The 19,096-nt window shown below is 41.5% G+C and overlaps 1 protein-coding gene across 3 annotated transcripts; it reads left to right on the top strand.

Annotated features, from left to right (window-relative positions):
* Window positions 1–581: 581 nt before the first annotated feature.
* prdm10 (PR domain containing 10) lies at window positions 582–11,317 on the top strand. Of its 3 annotated transcripts, none has more exons than XM_079246113.1 (23): window positions 582–595; window positions 1,701–1,835; window positions 2,071–2,232; window positions 2,431–2,490; window positions 2,576–2,680; window positions 3,001–3,175; window positions 3,711–3,952; window positions 4,410–4,610; window positions 4,734–4,806; window positions 4,926–5,043; window positions 5,134–5,257; window positions 5,350–5,619; window positions 5,954–6,298; window positions 6,483–6,638; window positions 6,922–7,101; window positions 7,175–7,285; window positions 7,397–7,597; window positions 7,701–7,841; window positions 8,046–8,216; window positions 8,579–8,716; window positions 8,894–9,068; window positions 9,173–9,270; window positions 10,661–11,317. In XM_079246113.1, exons 2-23 carry the CDS (start codon window positions 1,764–1,766, stop codon window positions 10,844–10,846), a joined length of 3,504 nt encoding a protein of 1,167 aa, XP_079102239.1. In that variant the 5' UTR covers window positions 582–595; window positions 1,701–1,763; the 3' UTR covers window positions 10,847–11,317. The 3 variants fall into 3 exon arrangements, with proteins under 3 accessions (XP_079102239.1, XP_079102240.1, XP_079102238.1); XM_079246114.1 differs by lacking the exon at window positions 582–595 and adding an exon at window positions 833–866 and having other exon boundaries at window positions 4,926–5,025; XM_079246112.1 differs by lacking the exon at window positions 582–595 and adding an exon at window positions 833–866.
* Window positions 11,318–19,096: the final 7,779 nt, after the last annotated feature.

The following is a 19,096-nucleotide window of genomic DNA, read 5'->3' as shown; positions in this document are numbered from 1 at the left end:
TTTTATTTATTTAGCTAGAACTATGACCTTTTAATAACTCAGTCTTAACATTCTTTCCAAAGTACTTAAAATTTATCATTGATCACAAGCACAAGATGTTTATCACTCATGTTACACATTCAGCAATAATTTGATACTATTGAAACTAACAACTGTGTATGCAATGATATTCAAACTTTTCAACACATATTAGTTATTAGATACTTGGCTACCCCTAAATTTATACAACATATAACATGCATATATATATATATATATATATATATATATATATATATATATATATATATATATATATGTTTTTTTTAAAGTCCGATTTTTTGGGTTAGTTGTAAACGCGAAAACGGACATTAAAAAGTTCAAACCATTTAAACGAAATTTAGGTAACAGTGTGTGATTGAGATTATCAAAATGAAACCTTTTATTTTAAAAACAGATTTTATATTATCTGTTGTTTTTGTAAAGTTAAAAAAAGGTATACGCTGCTTTTGCGCCAAAGTGAAAACCCACCAATCAGAAACCACGCTCCTCCGTGTTGCTAGGCAGGTTATGTTAATATATGCAATGCAGCCATCTCTGCAGCTACCATTCTGAGGTAAGAACAACTTGTTCGTTTTCTACATCCTTTAACATTACCAGGGAGTTAATTAAGAATAACTACACATTTCCGCCGTCCTTTAATATTTATGTTAGCGTAAAATAAATGTGTGTGTTTTCTTAGTGTGTGCGTATCAGTAAAAATGTTTTTATTTTCTGTAAGTCTCTTTGGACGTAGCTGTTGTTGTTAGTCCCACCCAAAATGGAGCCCGTTCTTCCTTGTTCATCGTAGAGTTGAAGGGCTGGGCTCAACTAGAAATGGGGGACGGGTGGGTCTAACCAAAATATGAGGGTATTTAGCCCTTCATAATTAGTGTTGTTAAAAATCTCAAAATGCGGCCTTTGTTATGTAATTTGACAAGTTGAGTTGGTGTGGACATGCGGCCTTACACTGCAGCTACGCGGCCGTATTGCTCATGTTGCAGCGCAGTAAATGCCCGGGTTTCTACTGCGCTGGTTTGTGTGGTATGGTCCGGTTGGGACTGAGAACCTGCGGGGTTAAAATAGGGGGGAAATTAATATTTTATTGATTATACCATTTAAAATTGTGAATGAGTTTATAGAATCGTGACTTTTCGCCTTGGCTGTTGCACCGGCATGCGGTTCCTTGTGGACGTCGTTTTCCGGACGGCCTCGTGGGGAAGCCGGCTTTTCCCACGTTACCCCCGCAGGGAGTCTTGTGTGTCGGCTCTGCACACCAGGCGACACGCTGGTTTATTTTGGCGTGCGTGTCCTGTCAGCCGAGCAAAACCCGTGGCCAGAAATGCACGAGTTTTTAAGTGTCATGCGGGGCGTGGGAGGGTGATTTCAGATATCTGCTGCAGTCCCACACAGCTGCAAAACAAGCCCAGTAATAAAATAATAAAATGATAAAAGTGTGACTGTAGAGACACCCATTCAAAAATTTCCTCAGACACACTCCCAAGAAAAGTCCTTGATTAAAAACATCAGCGTTTATCAATGATTTTCACTAAAAGAAACACTTTTCTACCATTTAGGACCAAAAGCTTGTGTTTTACTTTGTGTGAGCTGGTATTACTATCACGGTGACATTTGCTATTACCATAAAATGTCCTAATTTATCTTTTGTTTGTGCCTTTCAGGAATCCATAGCTGTCTGAGGAGAGAAGAGACCTGCCTGGCGACAGGCCGGATACTGTGCTGTCATGGAGACAAAGCAGGAACCATCCCCTGTGTGGAGTCAGACTGTTAATAATGATTCAAGCAACCCCACACAGGTCTGCAGTCCTGTTGTCGCTGACTCTGATGCAATATTAGCGTGGAAAGTGATTAAAACAAATAAACTTGTCTGGAAACGTCCTTTTTTCGGTTGCTAAATGAAGTCAATATGCACATTTATTTAAAAATAATGGAAATGGTTGTAGGCCCATTTAACATCTGTTGACCCACTAAAAGTTGAACAATTGCTGAAGATGAATTAAAGCGTTTGTGTTGTGTGTACACCTGTTGCAGGTGCATTTTGAAGGCGGCACTGTGGCCCAGATAGTGTACAGCGGCGAAGAAGCAGACAGAGGAGAGCAGCAGGTGGTTTACACAGCAGATGGAAACTCCTATACCTCAGTAGAGTCTGCAGAGCACACACTGGTCTACATACACCCTGCAGACGGATCTCAGGTAAAGCAGGGTTTTGTCAAGAGATTTACATGTTTTTCGACTGTTCTGTGCAGGTGGAGTTCAGTGTTTCATTTAGGGACAACGCAGTTGTATTAAAACTAAGATCTTAGTTTAATGAGAATGTATTTTAGTTACTGAAAAGGTTGTAAAAATCCTTTGTTATTTACATGCTACCAACTTTGTAAACTCTTCTTTCAGACTGTATTTGCTGATCAGCCACAAGTGGCTTATATTCAGCAGGATGGCACAACTCAGCAGGTAGGTTTAACAGGCAACTCCCTGTGTGTCACACTGTGTTAAAAAAACAAAACAAAACACAAAGCATGCTAAATCTCATTTGTAGGTCACAGTTCTGCTGCCTGGTGGACAGAACATGAATGCTGCCAATCTGCACGTGCTCAGTAATGTAGCAGATGCTCCCCAAGCCCTCCTGGAGTCAGTTTCCCAGGTGAAGTGATGTTCTTGTGTGGGTGCTCATTTCTCCAAACGAGGGATTAGATATCTGCGTTTCGCAGCTAATTTACATTGTGATATGCCATGTTTTCTAGTCGACACATCCAAATAAAAACCTTGTTTTATCAGCACGCAGGTCTGCAGTAGCACCCTCCAGAAAGTTCAGTTCGTATCTTTTAAAATATGTTTCCTCATAGATGATAGCTGTGTTTCTAATTGTGAACAGGTCAAGGCTGAGTTTCCGAACATGTCTGTGTTTTTTACAAAGATTATCGGGGCATCAGCGTAAGATAACTGTAAACATCTCACACACAGGAGCAGCTGTCTGTATCCAATTCGCTCACAGCCCTCGCTGACATCGCTGATCCCCCCACCAGCCCGCTCGGAGCCACAGACTCCACTGATGACTCGGATGAAGATGAGGACGAAGACTCGGAGATGGATGACTGGGAGCCGCGGCAACCGCAATCATTCAGCCCTCACAGCTTGTGTGAGTGAATTCCTCCTTCTCTGTATGTCATCAGAACATGATATTTCAGTCTAATTTTTACATAAAACACAGGTAGAGTCATTATTTATTACCTAGCACTTCCTCAGAAATAATATAATGGGAAATAATGCGTAAGCAATCATGGTGGTTGACTTTGGTCATTTTGCATTAATGCATAATATCAGTTAAATCTTTTTATTCAATTTTTTCAAGAAAGATACATCGATAGGATTTTATTTATCCCTAAAAGGGAAATTCAAATTGTCCGGTGACTAAATGAAAATACTCACTCTTCCACCTCTTACAAGAGCGTACGAAAAAAAAAATATTAAACAGACAGACATAGATTAAAATCACAATAAAACAACAATAAGCCACTCTCTTGAAATGTGCCACTCTCCCTAGTAGATGCATGTACATGTGGGGGTAAGATTCAGGAGGTATCATTACACTGCAAATTTAGGCTAAACAACTAACTTCAAATATGCATCTAACTACATCTTGGGATAATTAACTATATTATGTGTCATCTCAGGGTGTGAGGAGTGCAACACCGCCAACCCCTCGGTCTGTCTGACTCACGGTCCGCTGCATCCCATCCCCAACCGGCCCGTGATGTCCAAGGCAAGGGCCAGTCTGCCTTTAGTCCTCTACATTGATCGCTTCCTGGGTGGGGTGTTCTCCAAGAGACGCATCCCAAAGCGCACACAGTTTGGCCCCGTGGAAGGGCCACTGGTTCCACAGAGTGAACTGCAGAACCACTACATTCACTTAAAAGTAAGTCAGCACATTCATTTCTTTTTGATAAAATTAACTCTCATGACAGCTCCTATAGAAGTAGGTATATATCTGCACTCCATTTGAAACCTTCTGTCTTATCTTGCTTATAGGGCTGATATTTAGTAGGGATACGTCGTTGCTGCAGGAAGTGACGGCTTGAAGCCTCACACCTTTTTTCTGTGATATCATTATTGATACTTAACAGTTTTGAGATGGATTTATCAATTTCTTTTTACTGGAATTTTGATTGTAATGTAAAAATATGCACTAATGTGAATTTAGTATATATGTATGTATATATATATATATATATATATATATATATATATATATATATAATATATAAAGAAAAGTGCTAAGAAAAGATTTCAGGGAGTTTTTAAGTGCATAGAAGCAGCTCTTTGGCAGGTATTCCAGTTGAATTAAATCACCTTTGTGTTAATCTGTGTTTCAGCTCTGTATGCTGGACTCAGAGAAGGATGGAGAGAAGCCTAACGACCTGTGGTTAGACCTTTCTGATGAAGACAGCTGTAACTGGATGATGTTTGTGAGACCGGCTCAGAATCACCTGGAGCAAAACTTGGTGGCCTATCAGTACGGCTCTGAAATATTTTACACAACCATCAAAAACATCCAGCCCAAACAAGAGCTTAAGGTCAGTAAATGTTGTGTGGAACAGTCTTATGTGTCCTGCTTCATATTCTGGCGCTTCACCTTTCAGACAAACTTTATTAGAGCCAAAGAGGTCGTAGTTTTCAATGAGATTTTTGTTCTGCAGGTGTGGTATGCAGCCTCATATGCAGAGTTTGTAAATCAGAAGATTCATGATGTTACAGAAGAGGAGAGGAAAGGTGAGCCCTCCTACGTTTACTTACCATCATCAGGGTCAAAGCTTTGTTGTTAACTGGTTAAGAAGTCATTTCAGTCACGTTAGCTCTTTCCCATCTTCACTTTTTCTTTGTTTATTTAGTTCTCCGGGAACAAGAGAAGAACTGGCCTTGTTATGAATGTAACCGCCGCTTTGTGAGCTCAGAGCAGCTGCAGCAACATCTCAACATGCATGATGACAAGTTAAGCTCTATTACAAGGTTGAAACACTGTCGCTGCCTCAGTTCATGCAATTATTGTAATTCCCAGCACATTCCTTAAACATGCTCGCCATTGCTGTCTGCACTCAGATCCAGAGGTCGGGGTCGAGGAAGAGGGCGGAAGAGATTTGGTACAGGAAGAAGACCTGGACGTCCACCCAAATTTATACGTTTAGAACCATCTGTTGATGCCAGTGGAGACAACAAGACCACAGTTAGGAAACATTAATAATTGTTGTGTAAATTTAATGACTAGTTGAATATCATTTTATGAAGAAAAATGGTCAAAATAACCTTTCTACTCAGGAAATGCTGGAATTGACAGAAAAGCCACTTGAAGAGCAAGTGGAAGGAGTTCAGAACGGGCTGAAGGAGGTGGAGATGGAGACAGATGGGGAGACTGGGACTGAAGCAGAGGGTCAGCTTGAGCTGCCTGCTGGGGAACCAGTCCCAGAATCGGTAACGCCCCCGTCCAGCACCGACCTGCCCGTTCCACTGAAGGAGGATCCGGCTCCGAGCAGCCAATCAGATTCCCATCTCACATCACAGGACTTGCGGCGTGCAAAGAGAATACGGGTGAGACCAGAGGCTGTTTCCACTGAAAAGTGCCAAAGTTGTTGATGGTGTGTATTTGGTGTTATTGTGCTCATGCCGCACATGACAGCTGTGTCTTTTTCCCTCATTGTGTGCTTCCCTCACAGCTGGATGTGCAGGTAGGTGAAAGCTGGAGGATGATTGAAAAACAAGGTTTAAAGATTCCTTATGTATGTTTCAAACACTAATGCAGGATATAGATCCACCCTCACACTGCAGTGCTGTTATCATCCTTTGCTTTGTCTCAACAGATAGCTGCTAGAAAGCATGTTGTGGTTGTCTCCTAGTAAATCCAGGTCTCTCTTTTCCATCGCAGAACGCAGCGCTGCAGCATCTTTTCATCAGGAAGAGTTTCCGTCCTTTTAAATGCACCCACTGCGGCAAGGCCTTTCGAGAAAAAGACAAGCTTGATCAGCACCTGCGGGTTCACGGCCGAGATGCCTACAACTTTTCTTGCCACATTTGCAGCAAGAACTTCGTGAGTGACTCTGCTCTGGAGGATCATCTACTGCTGCACACAGAGAACCGCTCCTACTCTTGTCTCTTATGCCCCGAGACCTTTGAAAGACTGGAGTTGCTAAAAGATCATGTAGAAGTGCATTCTGTTGATGGCTGCTTCACCTGCCCTTCCTGCAAGAAGACATTCAGTGATTTCATCCAGGTTAGTGGTCGCCTGTGTTAACGACAGTCTTACGTGGCTTTAAAAAGGCTCATTTGATCACAGCAGAGAGGGAGGTGGGACAACTTGGTAGATGAAGGGTTTAGGTTAAAGATTGGATGTTCCTGCAAATACAGCGTTTGGTTTTTTTTACTAAATATGTTAATAAATACAAACTCCTCTGCAGGTGAAGAAGCATATTCGCTGCTTTCATTCAGAGAAGATCTTCCAGTGCACAGACTGTGAAAAGGCCTTCTGTCGGCCGGACAAGCTGCGTCTGCACATGTTGCGCCATTCGGATCGAAAGGACTTCCTGTGCTCTACATGTGGTAAACAATTCAAGGTAAGATAGCTATGTAGAGCAGGAATCACCAATACTGGTGTCGAGGGACGGTGTCTTGCAGGTTCTCCAATTGTCCCAGCTGCAACACACCTGATTCTATCTATTTAGCAGACATGAGCAGAGCTTGTCTGAGATAGGAGTTTTCCATCAGGGTCACTTGGTAAACTAAAGGACACCGGCCCTCGAGGACCAGGATTGGTGATTCCTGATGTAGAGCATGAGGGGTAATGGGCGTAGTTTTACTTTATATGTATGTAATCTCTTATTTTCCTGTGAAATTCAGAGGAAAGATAAGCTGCGGGAGCATATGCAGCGCATGCACAATCCAGACAGAGAAGCCAAGAAGGCGGATCGGATCCACCGCTCCAAAGCCCTCAAAATGAAGGTCCCTACCACCGACTTCGAGAGCTTTATGTTCAAATGCAGAGTGTGCATGATGGGGTTTCGGCGCAGAGGAATGCTGGTGAGCCGTAGGGCTTCGATTTTTATTCATATTTTAGATTCCAGAGCGCTTAACTCTGTTTTTCTGTCTGCAGGTGAATCATTTATCCAAGCGTCATCCAGACATGCGCATCGATGACGTGCCTGAGCTCACGCTGCCAATTATCAAACCCAACAGAGACTATTTCTGCCAGTATTGTGACAAGGTTTGTTTTTTACATTTCGTCCTCAGTAGGAACGTGATTTGCAGTCTTAATTTGTAAAGTCATGCTTTAGATTTCTACATAATCCGATTTTAAATGAATTTGTCTCTTCAGGTGTACAAGAGTGCCAGTAAACGGAAAGCTCACATACTGAAAAACCACCCCGGGGCAGAATTGCCACCCAGCATCCGAAAGTTACGTCCAGCTGCTCCTGGAGAGCCAGACCCAATGTTAAGCACACACACCCAGCTGACTGGAACAATCGCCACTGCGCCGGTTTGCTGCCCTCACTGTGCCAAACAGTACAGCAGCAAGGTTAGTCGGACTTTAATAATCATGCTGTCTACTCATTTTAATTAAATTAGCAGCTGTAATTTACATTATTAAGAGCTTTCTCAACAATGTTCCTCTTTCTCAGACTAAGATGGTGCAGCACATCAGGAAAAAACACCCAGAGTTTGCCCAGCTGGCTAACACGATCCAGGCTCCTCTGACCACTGCTGTAATCAGTAGTACTCCTGCTGTCATCAGTGCAGACGGTACCGCTGAGGCTGTCGTGGTAGGAACAGATACTGTAAATACTCAGACATAAATGACATTAATGCAGAGTATGTAACGGTAAATAACAGGACAACAGATGTCCTTTTGCAGCACATGTAGTAAAACTTAACATGTGTATTTAAGAATCAAGTTCCTGGATAGACGAACAACTAAATTAAAAGGTTTGTATGTATTAGAAAAGCATGTGATCTCTTTTCTTCAGACCACGGACCTGCTGACCCAGGCCATGACAGAACTGTCACAAACGCTCACCTCAGACTACAGAACAGCACAGGGAGACTACCAGAGAATCCAGTACATCCCAGTCTCACAGGCTGGAGGCAGCCTGTCTCAGCCCCAGCACATTCAGCTGCAGGTGGTCCAGGTAGCTCCGGTAAGAAGGCAGACTAAGCGTCACAACATCTGGCCTAACACTTGACAGCTCACTTTGATAAGAGGGAGCTTTTTACAATGAACACAAGATTTATCCTGGAAGCCATTTATTCACACCCAGTCTGCATGAGGAAGGATAACATGCAGACTGGGTGTGAAAGTACACATGTTGGCTGAGGTTTAAAACAAAACTCTGCAGCTTCATGCTTCTCGTGTGGCCCAGTTACAGAATTTGCCTACTTTTGCTGTTTGTTTACCTTCCAGATCAAGCTCAGACTCTTCTGCATGTAAAGCACAAATCCTTCTTGCTTTTAATGGGAAATCTGTATTTACAGTGTTTGTTATTTTACACGTGTTTCCCAGGCTTCCTCCCCGCATTCTCAGGCCCCAACCGTAGATGTGAGCCAGCTGCATGACCCTCATGGCTACAGTCAGCACTCCATCCAGGTTCAACACATCCAAGTCACAGAGCCATCAGGCTCTGGACAAGGGGCCCCCCAGGTAAACCCACAATTTCAACTCATTTAATCACTTCTGCATCCAAACTATCTGAAAAGCCAGTTGTGAGTTTAAATCTTCCCACCATGCCGGGGATCTCGTTGATGAATCCCCACCGTCTCAAAAAAATTTAACTAGATGGCAAAAGATATTAAAAAGCGTCTTTTCTAATGCTTTCAGGGTACCAGTCAACCGCTTAGCCCCACTTCTCAACAGCCCAGTCAGGAGCTGAGTCCTGCCCAGCTGACCCCTGTAACTTTAGCGCAGAGTCACACCCTCCCGGCTACAAGCACCCAGCAGCAGGGGACTGTGCAGCACGCCTACATTCCTGGAAACTGGAACTATAGAGGCTACTGTGAGTCCTACTCTGTTTTAATGTCCAACCAGGCCTTGTATGCTTTAATAGTTCTGTTACATAATTACACATGAGGATCATATGTTCACGTCTTTCTCCTCCAGCGTCTGAGATCCAAATGATGGCTCTACCTCATGCGCAGTACGTGATAGCTGAAGCTAGCACCCCTGTATCTGGAGTCAACAGTAACCAGGTGAAAACGGTGAGTGATTGGTTTAGGAAGTTGCTGCGTCGCCTTAGAAGTGTGCGGAGCAAGAACAATGAGGATGATTCTGAAAATGCAGAAACAGAAGAAAGGATAATTATCCATCTTCTTACTTTTACTGTCACAGTGGAGCTTGATCAATTTGTTTTAGACATTTAATATATTGACGTGTAACGGTATCACATGATCCAATTTTTAGTCAATATAATCTCCCAGAATGAATAATATCATAGTTATTTTCAAGCAGCTGTGGGCACTGCCAGAATAACGGTGAAAGATTTGACTATTTTCCTGGCAGTCCTGAGCTAAATGTAACCAGAAATGTCAACAAAACAATCGAGTAGCCAACTACATATTATCCAATTCGATAAGTCTATACAAGTAAGAATAAAAAGCCCCTTATGTTTAAAGTACGTGTGTAAAGGGTTTGCAGAAGTCTTGAGGACCCGTTCCAGTAGTTATTAAATTCTTTCCTTTCATTATTTGTTCTGTGGTAAACTGTTAGGTGTTTGGGCTCCTGTTTACAAGCTAAAAATAGCTTCTGGGGAGTCCAATTATTACAAAGTCCACAATTATTATATTCATATGTCATTTTTATTTTAATTGATTTGTGAAAATGAAACATAACAAAACATAAGAAATGGACAGTTTTAGTATTGAGTCAGTCTTTTACATATCAGAGCAAGAGATCAATTCTCAGGAAGAGGAGGAGCGAGAATGTATAAAAAATAGTTTAAAATATAAAAACACTTATAGATGCACCTCTAACAATACCTGCATCTCTGTCAGGGAAGTTGGTTCTGTAATTCACATGAGTGACTTATAAATTAAGAGGAGTCAAGTGTTTAAAGTCAGCTATGAATGGCAGGTGACCGGTATACAGTCACGCATGTTTCATAGTTTTGTTTTTTTTTTCTGTACTTTTGTCTGAAAACAGTTTTGGTAAAATAATCCTTCAGGCTTGATTAAACCAAATCCTGTAATATTTGTTACAAAAATATTTTTCATGTAAGAATTTATAGAATAAGTGGGATTTATCTCCTTTAATGCCTTTAAACCTTATTATTGGCTCTAGAAGCTGCTATAAAATGTATTCAAGCGTTTATGCAAAAAGGACAACACTTTGTTGTGGAGATTTCTCTCTGGAGTATCTGATTTATCTTACTTTGCTTATTTTTTTTCCCCCACTGTTCTGTCATGTAGCAACATTTCTGTGTTTCAGTTGTACCTATATCCTAATAAGCAGGAAGACTTAACAAATCTCCCCTTTGGAAAATTTGTTGGGTTGATTATGTTGATCTGTGCGAAACCTGTCTGTAGTCTTCAGATGATATTTGCATCCTGTAAAATGTAATCAAACACGCTGAATCTGTTCTAATCCCTCCAGACACACTACGTCATCTCCGAGGGTCAGAGCGAGCTGGATACAAAGCCGACCGCTCCTCAGAGCACAACCCAAACTCAGACTGAACATTTGGAGCAACCTGCGAATCAGCAAACCACCACACAGTACATCATCACCACAACCACCAATGGCAGCGGCGCCAGTGAAGTTCACATCACCAAACCATGAACTCTGAAAGTCCAGACCTGCAGACTGATCATGAACGCCTCCCCTCGGCAGCTTGTACGCACATAACGAATTAAAAAGTACACCATTAAATCCGTATGGGTATAGGTTTGTGTACATACATGAAGATAAAACAGACCAGCACAGTTTTATGTGTCTGAATGTTGCCTTGCAAGCTGCCAGAACTTTACGAGGAAAATAAAATCAATTGACAGAGAAAATGTGAAGTTTTTCTTATGAACAGCATATATATAAACAATAAAAAATCACATGAACACTAATTTTGAATACGCTCACTGTAAAGTATTACTTTCATGGAAACATGTTGATGTAGGACGATGGGAGCTCAGTCGAATATGCATCTGAATTCTGACTTGGCATATATGTTATGTTACAGACATTTCTTTAAATATTGTATTTGTAAATGACTTAAAAATATGGAGAAACTATAAAATGTCAAACAGGTCATGATCCTGTCTATTACAAGTGTCATGCATCATCTGTTGTGTGTTACAATACAGTGTTGTTGATATGTGATGTAATCAGTTTCCTCTGTGTAACATGGAGAGACGTCTACATTTCTCATGCTGGAATCTGCGTCATAAAATGAAGAATGAGCGATTTTATTTGGTTTTTTTTTAGGTGCTTTAACAGTAAAGTTTAGAAAAAGAAACATGAAGCCCATTATTCACACTACATCAGCAGCTGGTGCTCCTCAAAAACCTGCCTTTTCAGCTGTGCTTCCTGAGACGGAGGGTGCTTCTCTTGTATTCAGCTTTTTGGTCACATTTTCGCTCATTACAACGGCCATGAAGTTGGCCAATCGCAGGGAACCTGGCAGAGCCGGCATGTGACATCATCCTTGTGATTGGCACGGCGTGAACAGTGACAGCAGGGTGTTTGTGTGCAGGTGGCTTGCTGGGACTGGGATAAGTATAGTGTTGTAAATGAAGCGCTCCCAGCTGGAAACTGCTCCTGTGTGTTGTTGAAAGTGTGTATTTATGACTGAAAGAAAACATCTATGTCCATTTATTTATTCACTACAACACGGTGGATTCTGGATGATGTATATTTAAATTAGTGAGGAAATGTATGAATAAAATTGTCTCATTAATGAAAAAGAAAAACCAGATTCCCACCTAAAGACTTCTGCTTTTAGGTACGTGTAAATTAATCTTTATTGTTTGACAAACACAGCCAGATGAATTTAACTCTGAACAGATGTTTCTCTGCAGTTTAAAGTTTTAACAGCAATCAATCAAAAAGCATAACAAGTAATCCCGTCTCTATCAGACCTTTGCTCCGGCTGTTTGAGGGTCACAGAATTTTCTTTGATCAATAATTGAATTTCCAGCTGAGTTGGTCAGTAATTGCCCCGACCAGAGGGCTCCAATGCTCTGACTAAATGGCCCTGACGTGCAGCACCAGCAACCTTCAGGCGAGGCTGAACAGTTTAAACCAACAATCATTCACTCTATAAGCAGCCAGATTCAGTGAGGATAGAAGCAAAGTTTGTTGTCATTTCTTCTTATAATCACTATAACACAATGTTGATTCGCTAAATGGGACTTTACCAAGTTAAACTGGTCAATCTCCAACATACTCTGACTTAACTGTTAATTAAATTAACTAGACTGATCCTTAAAAGTAGGTTCTTTTAATGATCACTGATGGCGAAAACTGCAAAATGGGTAAAATAATCATCTGAACAGTAGAAAAGATTAACTGGAAAAGACAAATGCAAAGTGATACTACAGCTGCTAATTACTGGGATGGGCTCCAGCTTCCAGTGCTACAGTAAAAGAATGAATGAATACCTATAAAGTACTATAAGGGAGATTTAACCTTGTGATACTTTTAGATTAAATCATTTAGATCGTAGGGATGCCTGATAATCCATAAATGTGAGTTTATATTATCTGTTTCATGGCATGTTTGATTCTTATTGGGATTGATTTAAATTGAAGATGATTGTGTTTGAGTTGAGGAAACTATGGCATCCAGGTCTGGAGGTTTTTCCTGTTCTAGCTGCTAGATGGCAGCAGGATCTCATTGAACAGAAACTGGTTCCACAGCTTTTTAAAGAGCCACTGTTAAACATTTACCGTCAAACAACCTCTGACCTTAAAATTCTGTCTGAGTATAAATGTCTTAAAACCGTCTGTCTTCATGTAAATTTCTCTCTTGTTGGAATAAATTTGTGCTGTGCAGATTATTGCTTTGCTGCCTGGTCAACTGGGTGGAACCGGGTTTGCTGTCAACAGACTTGTGATTAGTTGTTTAACACATTCCTGTATGGGTGGAATGTCGGAAAAAAGAAAGAGCCACTACTTAAATAAAACAAAACCTCCAGCCCAACCAGTAAAACAAGTTTGTCACGTTTAATCATCTTTTGCACGGAAGAGGACCTAATGGCTCTGCTGCAGTTTCAGCCAACATGTCTGTAACACTGACATGCCTGGGTTAACGCTCGTCCCCCCCAATGGTCAGGGGGCAGCAAGACAGGGAGAGATGGAGGACTGGGACTGGACTGGGAAATGGATGAAGGAAGAGCGGAAGGAACCTGGTGAGAGGAACCAACAGGATCAGAGGTAAACAAGACACTTGTCTGTTGAAACAGGCAACCTTTCATGAGAATGCCTTAGGAAGAGAAACTTGTAATGATGGTTGTACAGCAAATGTTTATCTGTCAGCATGTGTGTGACAGGTTTCCTATCTGGATGATTGGCATTACATTAGACAAGCCAAATACTGACTAGTTAAAAGTACTTCAGATTTACTGCTGCAGATGGACGAGTTACTTATAAGCTTCCATCTCTGCCTCATGCGGCTGTGAAAGCACACCTTAGATTCCACTTCTGATACTTTAACTTTTCTTCATTTAAAGCCGATTACAGAGATTTTCTGGTACAGTTTTCCTGACTAGGATCCACCCAACCCTCTTTGTTTTCAGCAAACCGGTTTCATTTTTAAGTGTAGTTAATCTTTTTTTTTTTTTTAATTCATTTCAGCTCAAATATAAAACCACATGAAAGCCAAACCCTGCACATGTCTTGGGTCCAGACTCTGAGGACCCTGAGACCTTGGTACAGTTTTGCTCCGGTGGGTGTAGTGTGGTCAGTCTGTCAGCTGGAGATGCTGCTGCTGCACCCCTCTCTGTCTGTGGTGGATGTGTGCTGCAGGCTGCTATTAGTCTGTTTGCTATGGATTGTTCTGGGGGCTGGTATTTATGCCCTGCAGCGCTGCCTGCGGCCTGGACAAACCCAGGTGAGAGCAGCTGCATAAACCGAGCTGTTTCCTTTTTACTCTTTTGTTTATTTATTTGTTTTTAACCGTGTTTGGTTTATTCAGTGAATTTGTTTTAATTTAAGGAGGAGCTCCTACAGAGGAAACAGCAGGAACCTGTGATTGAGAGTCAGAAAAACCAGCATTTATGGTGAGATTTAATTATTTTAAGTAAATTTTCTTCAATCATGTGTTTGATTTTGGGAGAAATGAAAAAAGACTTTAGACTTTTAGTTATTTTAGATTTTTTTTCAGACTAATTTACAAAGAAACTCTTAAATCTACACATTTCCTCCAGGATGTCGCAGACTCAGAGCTCAGACCTCCATGTTCCCCTGGTCCTTGCTCTGGCTGACAGCTTGCTGCTTTGTGTGCTTCAGGAGCCTCTTCCAGACCCAAGTGTGCCCCACATTGAAGGTCTCCTCTCCAGACTGGAGGTTAGATGAACAAATGCTGCCTCCTCTGTCTCAAACACACAGCAGCCTCCAGCAGAATTAGTTAGCTCCTTGGTTTTTGCATGTAGATCAGTTTGAAGTCTTTGGTGGTAATATTACAGAGGTAAGATGAGACTCGCAGGAATATGCAGGTACTGTAGCCGCAGGCAACGCATGCAGCCACAGAGCTCTGCTTTCTGCTCTGTGAATCAGACCGGCGGAGAGAATTTCAAATGTTTTGTCTCTTTTCTGTCTTTCTCAACTGAACAAACCTCAACCAGTAAACAGAGCGCCCCATTCCTCTACCTTTAACTACAGGCAGTGGCTCACACCCTTCAGAAGGTTAATGTTGGCTCAGTGTCGGTGTTAGAGGAAGTGGATCAAGACTCCGTACTTACAGACAAACCCAAAGTCATCTGCACATACCTGCAGCAGAGGTGAAGTTTAACCGCCAGAGGACATGCCATCTGCTGCCTCCGAAACCTGAATCAATGCGATTAACCACATGCGCTCCCCTCTGACAGGGTAGAGACCCTACGCACGCTCGTCCAGGTGCAGGGGGATTTTCAGGCCAGTGTGAGTGACATGCTTCAGGGCCTTGATGGCCTCTGGGCCCAGCTGGTGGAGCTGCATGCTGGGGTCACGCTAACCAAACAGGAGGGTCAAGGCCACAGAGACCTGGTCTCGGCCCAGACAGATGCAGAGGTAAGCAGGTGTGAAAGTCTGTCTGTTGATGTGTCAAAAGAAATGCAAACATCTCCTTTTTTTCCAACAGGCTTTTCTATTTAAAGGGCTTGATGAGTTTGTGGTTTTGCAGATTGCGTTGACCTCACACTATCAGCTACACACCAGACTCACATGCATACATTACATCAAGGATTTGTTTCCTTATCAGTTCAAAGCCCAGGCTTTCAAGGACCACACCTACACAGGGGGTTTATTTAACGACACGCCGGCCAGGCCTTAAAGGTCCTGACTGTAGCAACATCAAAGGTCAAGGACAGAAAAATGGAATAAATCATTAAAAACCATTAAAAACCAATAACATCAATTTACTTGCTCTACGTATGCATAAATAGCACATTTTTTACCTCTAGACACCATATTAAACATTTTAATCTTAACCATTACATGTCATTATTCCTCCACACCGCTCCTTTAACTCTGTCAAACGACAGGACAAGCGTCAGAAAGTTGGTTGTGCAGTTATGCGAATTGTGTTTTATGTTTTGACATAATCCTACGACGATGTTTGTCTTTGCCCTTAAACTCTGTGTGTTTGTAAAAGACTTTATTTGCAGTCTTGGGTGATTACAAGCTCAGACTTCAGTCTTGCCAGGCTCATCTGAAGGACAGCACGCAGCTGCTGCAGGTAAACTTCTCCTCATGCAGGTTAAAATCATTGCTGATATTTACCGTTGTCTTCATTCTTATACTGGTGTTCTTCAGGAGCTAACGTGGAGTCATGCTCACATCAGCAGCAGGGTGGGCAGCAGCAGTGAGTCTGTGTGGCCAGAGCTGCTGCTTCAGACCAACATTGAGCAGGTAAACTGAAACTCTGCTCTGCAAAAATGTTTCAAAAACACAGAAGGACTGAAAACCATTTCTGTTTCTGCAGTTTGACAAGGTGCAGGAGAACTTCAGCTCCCTGGAGCAACAGACTGCTACCTTCCAGGCACACCTGGAGGGGCTTGGAAAAGGAAATCAGGATGGACATGTTGGGCCCCTCGCTCTGGCTAAGGGGGCCCATTCAGGCTCAGCTTCTCCACAAACTTTCCAACATGTCAGCAACGTGTCGCTGGAAGAAATGACCTCTGCAGACGCTCCGCTGACACTGTGTGAGAGGTCAGCGCTGCAGTTCTCCTCTACTATTGGACGCCTGCGTAAATCCGGAAGAAGGAAGTGATTTTCATCACATAGTCACTTTTTTTTTACCACATGAAGAGTCTTGTAAATATTAACTATAAAGTATTTCCAAATGTTGATCATTTGCTGGTTGCCTCAAACTTAAATATTTATTATTTTTGATTATAAAATCTTTTTTTTTTTAATTGTTTAGGATTACACACTGCTGTAAAAAATACTGTAAAGTTATTTTTTAAAGTTTATGAGCAGAAAAGAGAATAATTCCAACACAAGGTGGCGCATGTTTCCCAGGTACCGAGTGGAAAATGTCTTTGCAGTGACTGAACATGGCCTGCACGTTTCCTCTACTTTCTGCTTTCTGAACAGAAAGTTCATCAAAACCCAAATGTGTCTCGACTAATAATTAGATTTATTTTTACCTGAAGAGAAATATTTTTATTTTTATTTGGTTACTTGTTCAATTCTTAGGATTTTTTTTTTGTTAGATTTGGAGCAAATTATGTGAATAACAACAATATTAGGATTAATATTAATGATAATAAACAACTTTTCTTCCTCTGAAACACATTTTCCACTCTGTCTTTGTGTTTCTCTGTCAGACTCAGTGACTTCAACAGCTTGAGCCCTTCAAAGCAGGGATTTCAAGTTTAGGGCAGAGTGGGGGGGAGAGAAAGGTAGAAGAGAGCAGTGGAGGTCAACACCGGAAGCGCTCCTGTTATTACTAAAAACTCAGCAGCCCTTTGGACCTTTTCGAAAGACACAAATGTCTTTGATCCATATTCAGCTACCCTGCAGCACCTCATCAACAGTTTGCTCAAACAGATTTCTAACCTTCCAGGTTGGAGAACAAAGGAGCTCCAGCGGGAATCTGATCATTCACAGCAGCCGTTAAGTGCCAGTTGTGGCGACTCCGTACAGTGTGCATGCCATACATGTCATCTGAACATGGACTTGCCTGCCATCTGCCAGATCATGCATCTGTCTGATTCCCTCACACTGTGGAAGTGATTGGGAGGGGTGGGTGGACTCCTGCGGGACCTGGGATGAAAGGAATGTGAGTTGGACACTAAAGGATCTGAAATGTCAAAGCACCAAAGACACCATGTCTGGACACACTGTGATTCATGTTTGGAGATACGAATGAAAAGGTTTTGCTGTGTCAAGTCATGTGGATCAGTCTGGAAAACACACAATGTGACGGACTTTGATGCTTTAAATAAGCTGGAACCACATTCACAGATCAGACAACAAACCAAAGACAGCTTTGGATCAAATTTAATAAATGAAAAGTGGAGGAGAAATCGCTCTGAAAAATGTTGTGTGTTCTGGTTCTGTTAGCGTGAAGCCATCCCTCACCTTGCTGGTATGTGATGTCATGATGGAGACTGGGGGAGGGGATGCCATCAGCTATCTGCTCGCTGTGAACGTAAGAAATTACCACAGGCTTTGTTTAGCTACACTAAAAAGTTGATGACTGGCTTCCTCATGGACCACTCCGGTCTTGCAGGAGAGGCTATTTCAAAGCCAGCTCAAGTGTGTGTTGTTTGAGAAAATATGGTTCATGGCAGAGGTCAATCCCTCGTCTTATCCTGACAATTACTCAAGATCAGATTTCACTGGCGTACACATAGCGCACATTTGTGCTGATCCCTCCTCTGATGGCACTGCAAGACACCACACAGCAGTAAAAGTGATAGCCGACATAAACAAACTCCAGACCTTGTCGCAAAACTTACTTGAGAGCACAGTTAAACAAACGGTTTAAAGTCCCATTACCATTCAGCATCTGCAATCCTTGGAAACTTTGTTTCAGAGAAAAAAAACACACAAATCAGATGAGAAACTTTTGACAAAGGAAAATGAGTTTAGGAAGGTTGACGAAGATGAGGAGAATTTATTCTATACAGTAAGTGACTGAATGAAGATTTACTCTCCAGTTAACCTCAGAGTTGTTTCACATGTTGGGGCTGAGTGACAACATCTAAAGAGAAGAAAAAAATAAAGATTTTTTAAGTTTATTTAGTCATTAAAACAGTAAAGTTTCACCACTTGTAAAAAATGCTACAAAAAGTACCTAAAAAAAGAAAAGATATTTTGTTAATTTCTTCATTTATTTGATCCCCATTTGCTTTTGCTGGGCAGCAGCTTCTTCCTGGGTCTACACAAATCTTACATGACAATACAAACATTCATATTCATCATCAAGACAACAACACAATGCATGTGCACATGAAGTTACAACACACACACACACACATATAAACACACATGTGCATGTCTTCTTGTTTCTGTCAACATACAAATATTTATTTAGCAGAAAATACATGAAACCATGTCAGAAACTGTCTTGTTTGTTTTCATGATCTAATAAATGAGAATAAAACCCAGACGGATAAATGAGTTATTGCATAATAGCTTTTCATATTACACTTTTTATTAAACCTAAATATGTAAATACACAAGATAAATACATGCAAATAAGCAACACAGGTGGTAATAAAAATGAAAAATCTCAATTTAATTTAAAAAAAAAAAAAAAAAAAAAAAAGAGTGAAAGCACCTGACAGGGCTGAGATTTTTGGTTCGGCTATTCCTTTAATAAAATCCCAAAACCCAGAAAAAAAGTAATGAACTACTTGCCCACATGAAGACCTTTATGGGACTGTGA

Source organism: Telmatherina bonti (genome assembly GCF_933228915.1).
Source record: "Telmatherina bonti genome assembly, chromosome: 9".
Lineage (NCBI taxonomy): Eukaryota > Metazoa > Chordata > Actinopteri > Atheriniformes > Telmatherinidae > Telmatherina > Telmatherina bonti.
Note: the sequence above shows the minus strand (reverse complement) of the source record. Positions and strands in the feature narration are given on the sequence as shown.

Excerpts from the sequence above, each read along its gene's own strand:
- prdm10 (XM_079246113.1), top strand. The coding sequence starts at position 1,764 with ATGGAGACAAAGCAGGAACCATCCCCTGTGTGGAGTCAGACTGTTAAT. Across the intron at positions 2,233-2,430 it reads ACCCTGCAGACGGATCTCAG|ACTGTATTTGCTGATCAGCC; the intron begins GTAAAGCAGGGT and ends CTCTTCTTTCAG. Across the intron at positions 2,491-2,575 it reads AGGATGGCACAACTCAGCAG|GTCACAGTTCTGCTGCCTGG; the intron begins GTAGGTTTAACA and ends TCTCATTTGTAG.